This window comes from Colobus angolensis, unplaced genomic scaffold, assembly GCF_000951035.1.
Source record: "Colobus angolensis palliatus isolate OR3802 unplaced genomic scaffold, Cang.pa_1.0 Scaffold19, whole genome shotgun sequence".
NCBI lineage: Eukaryota > Metazoa > Chordata > Mammalia > Primates > Cercopithecidae > Colobus > Colobus angolensis.
Window position 1 is genome coordinate 3,954,889 of NW_012115043.1, and position 12,458 is coordinate 3,967,346.

At 39.2% G+C, this 12,458-nt stretch overlaps 1 protein-coding gene across 4 annotated transcripts in view; it reads left to right on the top strand.

Moving 5' to 3' along the window:
* AAGAB (alpha- and gamma-adaptin binding protein) overlaps positions 1-10,976 on the top strand; it is a 63,445-nt gene extending 52,469 nt beyond the window's left edge. For 3 of the 4 annotated variants that reach the window (XM_011940349.1, XM_011940348.1, XM_011940347.1), the window contains exons 6-10: positions 2,561-2,643; positions 3,447-3,543; positions 8,019-8,123; positions 8,394-8,443; positions 9,097-10,976. In XM_011940349.1, coding sequence (XP_011795739.1) covers positions 2,561-2,643; positions 3,447-3,543; positions 8,019-8,123; positions 8,394-8,443; positions 9,097-9,174 — 413 coding nt within the window. In that variant the 3' untranslated portion in view covers positions 9,175-10,976. Of the gene's footprint in view, positions 1-2,560; positions 2,644-3,446; positions 3,544-8,018; positions 8,124-8,393 lie in introns of all 4 variants that reach the window. The other variant, XM_011940346.1, reaches the window with a different exon arrangement.
* The last annotated feature ends 1,482 nt before the right edge of the window (positions 10,977-12,458 follow it).

Below are 12,458 nucleotides of genomic sequence, written 5' to 3' on the forward strand. Positions count from 1 at the left end.
AGGTGGAGCTTGCAGTGAGCCGAGATCACGCCACTGCACTCCAGCCTGGGCCACAGAACCAGACTCCGTCTCAAAAAAAAAAAAAAATTTTTCAAAAAAATCTCTTTGAATAGGTAAATAATACATGAACATGTAACAAAAATGAAAGGTTTACAGTATACAGTGATGAATCTAGCTCCTACTCCTAACTCCTGTCCATCCCAGTTCTCCTTACAGGTAGCCACTGTAAGGAATGAGGCATTTCAAATAGACTGCTTTGGTTTCATAACATGCATAAGCTGACATTGTATTGCATTATCCTTTGAGTTGCAGTCCGGCCTGCCAAGTTTAGGGGTTGCCTAACAGAGGAAAAATATAAGCTATGGAATTAGAATATGGAGAGATTTATGAACTGAATTGGAAAATTACCCAAGGTCCAAGTTATTTCCAGTAATAGAAGTGAAGACTCTCTTGCAGAAGTAGTTTATTACTCAGATATTACCTTTTGTACAAATAGCTTAAAGTATATCATAAGAGCACTCATGTATATCTTCATGACAGGTAAAATCCATGTCTGAGTATTACATAACTACGTACAGCTACTTTCAAATCAACACCACATTGGCCAAAAGAAAGAACCATGCTGATGTTTGAATAAACATCCTTAGGCTCTGAAACTGTCATCGTAGGACACTGCATGGATCTGCTTCTCTTGGGCCACTGAGCCTACATGTCCTACCCTGCTGAAACCTTAGCCCCCTGTCTTTGGATTGGACACCAGGCCTTTGGATGAGGAGATAAGGGGGGCTCCAGGAGTACACATGAACCTCTGACCATGCTGCCACTGTTGAGGTTGTACAGAATGAAAAGCAGTAGGGCAGCAGCAGCCTCTTCGTTTTGCCCGGACCAAGGTAGCTTTTAATGCAGAGGTACTGGGTTGATAGCTGCATATGACTGCCTCCGTGGCGAGAGTCAAGCTCCAGAAATCTGCAGGCTACAGCCTAGCAGGCACATTTGAGGCTTCATCCCAGTTTGAAAAGCAGATCTTCCCAAGTGAAAGGGATAAGAAAGGACACTGCAAAGTTTCTCTCTTTTGATATCTCTATATGAGCAACTCTCTGGCGGGGGAAAGGGTGTAGGGAATTTATAGGTGGTTTAGAGAAAGAGAGATGAGAGTAGGTCAGGGAAGAGATAGAGAGAGGAAAGGCAAGGTGGGAGAAAGTTGTCTTTTTGAGAGAAAAAGTCTTTGACTTCTGTACTGTTACTCTTGGATTATAGTCTCATGTTCTACTCTAAGGCAGTGTTTTTCGAACTGCTGTGTTCATAAGACCCTCCTGGAGTACTTGCTAAAAGTTGAGATTCCATGATCTTTATCCTAACGATGCTGACTCAGTGAATCTCAGGTAGAGTCCTTGAATACTAGGATAGTTTTAATAAAGTGTTCCAGGTCATTCTGGGGAACACTGCTGGATCAAGGCTGGCCCTTGTACTCTGAACAGTGCTAGATGTTTTGCTCCAGATTTGTCCTCCATTGTAAATACAAACAGCATACTGGGAGCCTTAACTGCAGTTGCTTCATTCATATCTAAATTAGAGCTTTTTTCTTTTTCTTTTTTTTCGAGACAGAGTCTCTCGCAGTGTTGCCTAGCCTGGAGTGCAATGGTGCAATCTCAGGTCACTGCAACCTCCGCCTGCCGGGTTCAAGTGATTCTCCTGCCTCAGCCTCCCGAGTAGCTGAGATTACAGGCACCCACCACCATGCCTGGCTAATTTTTTGTATTTTTAGTAGAGACGAGGCTTCACCATGTTGGCCAGACTGGTCTTGAACTCCTGAGCTTGTGATCCACCCGCCTCAGCCTCCCAAAGTGCTGTGATTACAGGTGTGAGCCACCGCACCCAGCCCTGGAGCTTTTTTCAAAAAGCATTCATATTCCTTTTCACCTGATATGAATGCCTTTGTTGATTTTTAAAATGTTTTTGATTATTTAAAACAGTGGAATATTAGTTCATAGTGGCTATTAAAGCATTAGTGCTATTAATCTTTGCAAATAGAACCAGTGGCCTTTTGTTTGTCTATAATGGCCCTGCTATTATTTTCCACCTGGACTAATAGTCTGTGATTTTTTAAAAAAAATGTACTTTAAAAAAGTGTATTCAGGGCCAGGGGTGTCGCTCAAGCCTGTAATCTTGGCACTTTGGAAAGCTGATTCAGGAGGTGGCTTGAGGCCAGGAGTTCAAGACCAGCCTGGGCAACATAATGAGACCCTGTCTCTACAAAAAACAAGAAACAATTAAAAAAAAAAAAAATAACCAGGTACAGTGGCAGGCACCTGTATTCCCACCTACTCAGGAGGCTGAGGAAGGAGGGTCACTTGAGCCTAGGAGTTCAAGGTTGCATTGAGCTGTGATTGTGCCACTGCACTCTAGCCTGGGTGACAGAGTGAGACCCTGTCTCAAAAAAATACATATATGTAGTTAGAACTTTGAAAACAAATGAATAGCCTTTCTTTCATCATCCTAGTCATTTGAACAGTTTAAAATGCAAATGACTAATTTCAGTGATTGTGTTTTTCCTTTTTAGATAGGAACCAAGGCTTTAACCTTCTCAACTCATTGACTGGAACAAACCATAGCATTGGGTTAGCAGATCCCTGTCACCCAGAGGTAAAGGTTCTTCTTGGATCTTTTTTCCTTCTTTGGCTTTAATTTCTCCTTGTCATTGTGAATCTTTACACATTCACCATTGTTTTCCTTTCCATTTAAAAGGTGATGGAGAATGTTAAAAATAGACGAAAGGAAAGCCTAAAACAGCCCTTGCTAATGCAGTGAGCCCTTTCAAGATGTTTACAGCTTTGGTTTTATTTTTATTAGGGTGCTTTCTAAAATATGCTAGGATTTCCCTGAGGCATTAATTTGCCTTCAGATCTTTAAATAGAAAGTAAATTTGATGGTGCTTTTTTAGTACTTCCTGTATAAAAGACCTTGGCAAATCCGAGGCAAGGTCCCTGTCCTCAATGAGCTTGTAGTCCAGTTTCAACCCTGCGTCCTTAAGAACTTTGTTCCAAGTTTACCTTGGTGAGCAGCTGGAGCCAAGAGCAAATTATACAGTGCCACACTGTCTTTCCAGGGATCTTTTTCAATAGCCTCTGAGCTATTTGTGTTATGATTGTGTTACATTTTCACATTTTGAATATAACTTGGATCTTAAATGAGACAAACAAAAAACATGTTTTAATAGTCTAAAGCAAAATCAACACTTTCTAGTTCTTCCTTGGGGGAAAGTACTCCTGGGTTAGTGAATTTTTAGCCTTTTATTTTTTTAATATGATCTTGCTCTTCTTTCTTTGCCTCCAGTTCCTATTACTCTTTTCTCAAGCCAACCAAGGACTGAAAGTGTGAGCTTTTTTGGATTTAGTTCTGGAATAGTCTACTATTAAATTGTTGCTTATGTGTATTTTCCTCAACAGCAACCCCATTTGCCAGCAGCAGATAGGACTGAATCCCTCTCTGATCATCGGAGTGGTGCATCTAACACAACAGATGCCCAGGTTGATAGCATTGTGGGTAAGTTCCTCCTTTGGCTGCTGAGAGAGAGCTTTGTGCAACTTGGAATAGGTATCTGGGCAGAAATCATTGAGGGGGAAATTGACTTTAAACACAGAGAAGGGAAAAAAAGTGGTAGTGTACCACACATGAATGTGAGCCTTGCCAGTGGCTATCAGAAAAAGGAAGAAGAACAAATACATAACAAATACGTGAGCACCATTTTCTCTTTAATTCTCCTAGCAGGATCTTGATTCAGATCATCGTAGCCAAAGCAGACAGAACCAGGTGGCAAAATAGCTAGCTCTGTATCATATCGTTTTTTCATAATATTTAACAGTAGTCAGACTTGATGGTGACAAGAATAATACAACTTTGTATTTATAAGCCCTTCCACATCCTTTTAAAGTTCTTTTATATCCCCTTTCTCATTTGGTAATGAAGTTTTGCAGAGAAGTTATTTTATGGAGATGAAGCCCAGAGAAGTTTAATAACTTGTCCAAGGACATCTAGCAAGAAGGGCCTAGAGCTGAAACTGGAATCCAATATGCCATCCAAAAGCCAGAAAACTAAGGAGCTTACTTGACAATAACTATAAATCTTCTTTTGCTGGGGAACTACTGATACTCCTACTTTATCTTTATGCTACAGAGGGCTCATGTGCAGTAATAAATTTTTAAAACTCTTTTTTCTTATTATAAGATAATTCATGTAGAAAACTCAAGTGATTGGTTATAGAAACATATGAAGAAGAAAAAATCATGTATATATTTTTTTCTCTCCAGTTTATTCAATCTTATCCTCTCAATTGAATCCTTCCCATTGGCTTTTAAACCTGCCCAAGTCTCTGCCGTTAAAACAAACTAGTAATCACACTGAAGTGGGTGGGGACTTCAAGCACTTAAACCTAAGTAACTGTAGAAAACAGTAATTGGACTAGATACCATAAGACTAAAAACAAAAAGAACTGAACACAAATACTGAACTCTACTTAGTAAATTTGTTTCTTATCAGGGTATGGCTCAGCAATTCTGAAATGTTTTATATAGATATTTTATATACCACACATATACTGACATATAGAAAATAAGAAAATATAGATAGTGAGAGCTAGGTTTCTTATTGCCAGAGGAAAAAGGTTACCAATAAAGAAAAGGGAAGGTCGAGATGTACCCTTTAGTACTGGATTGGCATCTAATGTATCAGTATGAACTCATGGTTTTAAAAATATACTTACAGTTAGAAAATAAATGCAGATGTGTGTGTATGTGTGTATTAGTATACACACACGTATTTCCTAGTTCTGTCCACTGAGAGGCCTAGAAGCAATAATATTGCCATAGCGGTGGACACACTTAGCACTCAGATTTTGCTTTCTTTTATTGTGTGTGTGTTGTTGTGTTTTTGTTTTTGTTTGAGACAGAGTTTCGCTTTTGTTGCCCAGGTTGGAGTGCAGTGGCGCGATCTCGGCTCACCGCAACCTCTGCTTCCTGGGTTCAAGCGATTCTCCTGCCTCAGCCTCCTGAGTAGCTGGGATTACAGACATGTGCCACCACGCCTGGCTAATTTTTTGTTTGTTTTGTTTTGTTTTTAGTAGAGATGGGGTTTCTCCATGTTGGTCAGGCTGGTCTCAAACTCCCGACCTCAGGTGATCCACCATCTTCGGCCTCCCAAAGTGCTTGGATTATAGGTGTGAGCCACTGCGCCTGGCCAGATCTTGCTTTCTAAATACCATTCTCCAATAAAAGGAAATAGGGCTTCTTGGAGAAGTGGTTGATTCCTGGACTTGGGCAAGAAAAATACAGGATGACCCTGGAGCATCTCATGGTACCAGAAATTAAGAAAATTCTCAAAAAAGAACCTGAAAGAGCTTCCAGTGGCTAAATCTGGAACAATTTAATCAGCAAAGTAATTTAATATAGTATTGGGTTATAAGCCGTAGAATAAGCTAACTATCCATGAGTTCATACTAATATAAATAAATAATTGAATAAACAAATGAGAAAGAAAGGACAGTATCTCCTTACAGAAGAATCCCAAGTAATAAATATAGAAGGAATGAAGAAAGTAGAAAGCCATCATTAGGCACAAAACACAGTAATAGTTGTAGCAGGCAAGATCCACTGATGGATGTTAAAATTAGTGGTGAAAGTTTGAGGAGAAGTATATCTGCATAGTCTAAAAGTATCTCTCTCAAGATATTTATTTATTACAAAGGGGAAAATAGTAACTTTACACTGGAGAAACTCATCAGATACCAGCCACTTTAATTATATAATGAAGTAATTTAATTATTAACATCACTGGTAATAGGACATATTGACATAATAGCCCTTCTTATAGGATGCAGTGAGAACGTAATCTCACCAAAAATGCCTAACTGAAATCTAATAATGAGAAAACAACTGATAAACCCGGTTAAGGGACATTATACAAGTAACTGACCATACATGTGTTAAAGTCATGAAAGACAATGAAAGACTGAAGAACTGTCACAAATTGGAAAAGACTAAGGAGATTTGACAACTAAATTCCATGTAGGATCTTGGAACAGAAAAAGGATATTAGTGGAAAAACTGATGAAGTCTATGGTGTGGTTAATGGCATTATGCCAATATGAACTTCTTGATTTTTATAATTGTACCATGGTCATATAAAATGTTAACACTAGGGGAAAGTGGGTGAAGAGCATATAGGAACTCTGTATACTATTTTTGCAAGTTTTTTTTAAAGACTAAATTAAGAAAAAAATTTAAGGCAAAACCAAATCAATAAAAATCAAACACTTCCTCAATCCCACGTCTTCCTCCTTATCTCTTTACTAAACTTGGTTCTATTCCTCACCTCCCATTTGCCCCTCACCTCACTCCTGTCTGTCTTTTGCCCCTGGTGTGCCAGTACAGCAGCTCTGTGCAAAGGCCAACAATGACCTCCATGCCACTAAATCGGGTAGATATTTTCCAGTTCTCATCTTGACCTTGTGGCGGCATTCAGTGTTACAGATCAATTCCTCTTTGAAACATTATCTTCCCGTGCCTCACCCAACACGATGTCACCTGGTTTTCTTCCTACTTCTCTGATTATTCCTTCTCTTTCTTTGGTAGATACCCTCCTTTTCTCAGCCTTTAATTATTGTCATTCTTCATTGCTCCATTTAAACTCTTCCAAATCTATGTTTAGGCATGGAGTGATTCTGTCTACATTAACAGCTCAATTATTATGTATACACAGATAAATCACAAACTTTTATCTTCAGCCCTATATACCAACTTCCTACACAACATGTCCATTGAACGAAAGCAAATTTATTAACCAAAATACATTTTTAACACCAAATTGTCTATATGGCATTGTGATAGATGCAAATAATTATAAGTCATCCTATCTTCATGGAGCTTAGTCTAAAAATATAGAGATAGGACCTATAATTTAATGATTAAGGTCATAGGCATTGGAGTCCTTAGTAATTGGAACCCTGCTGGGTTCAAATCATGGCTTTATCACTAGTAATGGCCTGACCTTGAGTAAATTAACCTCTGTTGGTGTTAGTTTCCTCTTCTGTAAAATAATGGTGATAAATCTTTCCTCATAGGGCTCTTGCAAAGATGAAATGGAACCATGTAAGTTAAAGCATTCAGTGGTGCAGATCCAAAGCAAACTCTCTCTCTTATGATGGTAGTATTTATTAAAGTAGTGGTGGAGAAATGTTAGAATACAAGGTAATATATGCAAGTGCTAAGACAGTTCTAGAAACGGTAAATGTAGAAAGAATTCTAAGGAAGCAGACCTGTGAAACTGGGATGGGCAGGGAAGACATTCTAAAGGTAGTGGGCCTGGAATGGAGAAGAAGTTAAATTTCTGATTAAAAACAAACTTTAATAAAGTAGCAGTGTGCCAAGGTAGAAACCGTAAAAGATTTGTAGTAAGGAAATATGCATTTAAATCAGCTCTACCTCTGCATAGCTATACTTTTAGATGAGTTCATTTTTAGATACAGGTTTTTTTTCATATCATTTTCTGTTATTCTCAGATAATGTTATCTGTTCTAATCACCTTTTATAGTTGTTGTCAATAATAGATGTGAAAATATTTGTTGTACAGTAAAATATGGTATAAACTTTAGTCATTTATTGGTGAATCAATGTACCTTAGTCAAGTGAGTATGCTTTTGGAGTTGGTAACCCCTGTGTCTGGATCCACTTACTAGCTGTGACCTCGGCAAGTCACTTCAACTCTGAGCTGTGGTTTTCTTATCTTTAGAATGGAAATAGTACTCTTTACCTCATGTCAATGTTGTGAGGATAAAATAGTTACTCTTCATTTGTGAGGGCCCACTAGCAGCCAAGCAGGGCAAGGCACCATGAACTGTAAAGCTGGTATACACTGGCCCTTCGATCATTGGTGACTTCATCAAGGTTATCATTTGCCTTAGGATTCTCTCACTGTAGCACATATGCAAATAACGTGACGGATAATGTGACAAATCCCTATTTCAGATCCCATGTTAGATCTGGATATTCAAGAACTAGCCAGTCTTACTACTGGAGGAGGAGATGTGGAGAATTTTGAAAGACTCTTTTCAAAGTTAAAGGAAATGAAAGGTAATCGGATCCATTGTGTCTAATATGTTCCCGTATTGATGCTTGTCTGTTTTATGTAGTAGCATTTTATTTTGTTCACTGCTGGATTGGATTCCTTGTTCTGGTCTCAGCTGTCTTGAGAAACTTAGCTACTTGTGGGACTTGGTAAAAAAAAATTTCCATCTTCATTCTCTTTCCTTTTACTTTTCCTGCTTTTGCCTTCTGTTTCTTTCAGCGTGTTACATGTCCTGTGCTATTAGACAAATTTCTTAAGATGTATTTTCCCCCTAGACAAGGCTGCGACGCTTCCTCACGAGCAAAGAAAAGTGCATGCAGAAAAGGTGAGACAATCAGCCAGGTATTTAGTGAGTACCTATAAAAGGTCCAGTGCTATTATTATAATTATATATCACACTTGTGTATTTCTAAAGGGTCTTAGTGTGAGCTTTTCATTGAATATTAACTTCTAACTACTTAAATATTTATACAGTAATAGTATAGTTGCTGCATTCAAACCAAGATTTTTCACCTCTATGGTGAGTGACATGGAACCTTCATTGAGACTCACAATGTTTGCCTTTCTAACTATTGGGCCAGAAAACTCTTAGTTGTTTTGTTATATTATTACCAACACAACACATGTTATTGGCAGGAAACTTGGATGGTTGATGGTGTTCTCTGATATGAATGTGTCATAATTTATCCTGTTCCCTTTTGGACATTTAGGTCTTGTGCATTTTTTGCTTCTATAAATAATGAAGCTGTGCATATCCTTACACATCATCTTTGTATACAACTCTAAATATATCATTGGTATAAATTTCTAGATGTGGCGATCATGGATCAAATGGTATTCAAGGGTTTTGATATGTGTTGCCAGAGGACTGGAGGGCAACGTGCAGAATTTTAGGTCTCAGTCAGTTCAAGGCATAACATATGAAACAAGCTGAAATGTAGCTGTTGCCTAACATTTGTTGCATGCTTCTGTCCACAGGTGGCCAAAGCATTCTGGATGGCAATTGGGGGAGACAGAGATGAAATTGAAGGCCTTTCATCTGATGAAGAGCACTAAATTATTCATACTAGGGTTTGACTAACAAAGATGCTAGCTGTCTCTGAGATACCTCTCTACTCAGCCCAGTCATATTTTGCCAAAATTGCCATTATCATGTTGGCTGCCTGACTTGTTTATAGGGTCCCCTTAATTTTAGTTTTTAGTAGAAGGTTAAGGAGAAATCCTTTTTTCCTCAGTATATTGTAAGAGAGTGAGGAATACAGTGATAGTAATGAGTGAGGATTTCTTAAATATACTTTTTTGTTGTTCTAGGAATGAGGGTAGGATAAATCTCAGAGGTCTGTGTGATTTACTCAAGTTGAAGACAACCTCCAGGCCATTCCTGGTCAACCTTTTAAGTAGCATTTCCAGCATTCACACTTGATACTGCACGTCAGGAGTTGTGTCAGCTTTCCTGGGCGATTTGGGTTTTCTCCGTTCAAGGAGCTTGTAGCTCTGAGCTGTGATACTTTTACTGGGAGGAAAGGAGGCATCTGCAGAATTGATGTGACCTATGTGGGGCCGAAGTCTTAGCCCACCGCTTAGTCTCTACCTAAGAAAATGCCTCTGGGCATTCTTTTGAAGTATAGTGTCTGAGTTCATGCTAGAAAGAATGAAAAAGCCAGTGTGGGTTTTTAGACTGTAATAAATGAGGCAAAGGATTTCTATTCCAGTGAGAATAAAACCTCTCTACTGAGTTGTGGGAGATACGTTGTATGTTAGAGAGAACCTTAAGGAGTCCTTGTATGGGCCATGGAGACCGTATGTGATAATATATTGTGATTTTCGTGAAGAAACTCTTCTGCCTTAGCTAGAGTTCCCCCCTGCTGCTTGAGATGCCAGAGCTGTGTTGTCATACTTTATACCCACAAAACAAGGCACATTTCCCCCTTTTTCTCTTTAAAGCCAAAGAGAGATGACTGCCAAAGGGGGAACACTAAGGGGTGGGTGGGGAAGCGAAATGTTAGGCAGTGAATTCCTGAGCACCTTGTTTGACTTCCGAGGTTCATAGCTCCTCTCTGCCCTTCCAAGCCTGGAACCTTGGGTGACTATCTTTCGTTCTTTATCCTTTGTCTTGAGTGAGTGGGTCTGCCCCAAAGGAACTGATAAGTAAATGGCAAGTTTTTAAAGGAAGAGTGGAAAGTACAGCAAATAAAAATCCTTATTTGTTTTTGTAGACTTTGTAATGCATATCATTAGCCTTCACTGTGATCATTATTGCTGTGGCTCTGAACTGGCACATAGTACAGTGAATGGAAGGTGCCCACACACCAGCTGAGAACTGGTTCTGGCCTAGGTGGGCTCTAGAACCATTTACACCGCATGAAACAAACAGGTTGGGTTAGGAGCAGAAAGAAATAAGGCTCACACCCCTCCAGACACCACCTTATAAGCACTGCAGAACCTGAAACAGATGGCAGAAGGAATGGAATGCTACAGGGGCCAGCAGGAGTGACCACAGGGAGGAGACAGCTCAGTGACTGAAGCATTCAGGAAGAGGCTTTCCAGGGAACACTGGACATTGCTTAGTGACCTTTTGTTCCTTCCTTTTTTTTTTTTTTTTCTAATGTTCTGAAGGACTTTGAGTCTGTGGTTCACCACCAGCCCATCAGTGTTTCTTTGAGGTGATTGCATTAGGGAAGTTGGCTCTGGGGTTGCAAAAAAAAAAAGGTGGAACATGTTTTCCTTAAAAGATGGAAGGTTTTAGAAAATATACTAGGCCATCTGGTTAGAAAAAACAGACCAGACTAGAAAAATCTGTGAATTTGATTTGGTAGATTAAACAAAGCCAGATGATTAAAATGTGATTTATTTATAAACTCTGCTAATGTCTATTATTATGATTTTGTGGGTTTTTTTAGGGGGTATGAGCGAGGGAAGCCCATACTTCATTGGATTAGACACATAGAGTGAATAGTGCAAGAGTTTGTCAAGCTCACTATTTTGGAATTTACCCTGCATATGTAATGTCATGTTTTTAAGACCTCAGCTATGTAGGGATATTGGCCTCCTCTAGGGACATATGGGATGAAGGTCTCTAGTGAAATCTACTAAAAGCCCATGTTAGAATAGTGATCATGAGCTAACACTACAGTAATAGCTGCAGTCTATCTACAGTGACCTATGTTCACGCTACCGCAAGTTGTTACAGAATTGCCAGCTGGAATTTAAAATAAGAGACTTGGTTTTTGGTTGTTTTTTCCTTAAACATTTCTCGATTTGCATAACATAGTGTTTGGCACATAGTAGGCCCTTGGTTTTGGTTGTAAAGTATGGTTTGTGTTGGATGAATATGATCACAAAGTTTGAAGATCCATACATAAGTGCTGGAAGGTAAGGAAAGACAAGAATAAACATTTTTCCCCTGAGAAAATCATGTGTTATGTAATAATTTTAGAGTGATGAAGACATAGATATTTTTATAAATTTAAAATATGCCATCCTGCCAGAGTATGAGAAGATTGACAGAACCAGTTTGCTTGCTCTCTATTTATAGAACTTGGCCACGTCTAATTCAGAGAAGCTAGAGATTCAGGGAAGCTAGACTTAGATGGTTGAGTAATATGGGATGTGGTTCAAGGACCATAGAGCATGTCAGGCCATTCCTGCAAACTATTTCTAACACGTAAAATGTGATATATGGCTAATTTCCTGGTCCCACTGTGGAGAGGTCGGGATCAACAATTTTTGCCATGGCTTGTCAGATTCCTTTAACCTTGGGCCAGTCTCTTAACAATGGCCATTGAGAGAACGTGTGGAATGCCCCTTGCCTTGCCTTGGCCTGCCATGGAAAAAGTCTTGGAAGAATCACTGTCTAAGGGTAAGATGAGAGCTCTGTAAACTATTCTGAGCTTCAGCGTTTGCTGATGCAAAGCTAAATTTAGCAAACGTGTCCAGTGTGGTCAGAGGTTCTGATTCATTAGGGATTCTGATTCATAGAACGTTCTGATTGATGGAGACAAGAGTTTCAGTGAATATTCTAATGCATTAGACTTGCTCTTCACTCTCCCTACTGCCCCTGTTAATTTTACAATAGACAATTTAGCTACAGCATTATGTCATTAAGTACCAAATCTTATTAGAGGACTATAGGTGAAGAAAGTGTAAAAAGTCTGGTCATGCGTACTGAACCCAGTACGGTGTTAGTACAAGGTTAGTTTGAAAACAACCCCCTATTAACTTTCCCATAATTTGTATGTCTCATGAAAGTAGACTGCTGACTGGGCAGGGCATAATTCTAGTATTTTCAATTCCACTCAGGGTTTAGTGATCCATCCCCGGCACCTTTGGCATGTAAGCTC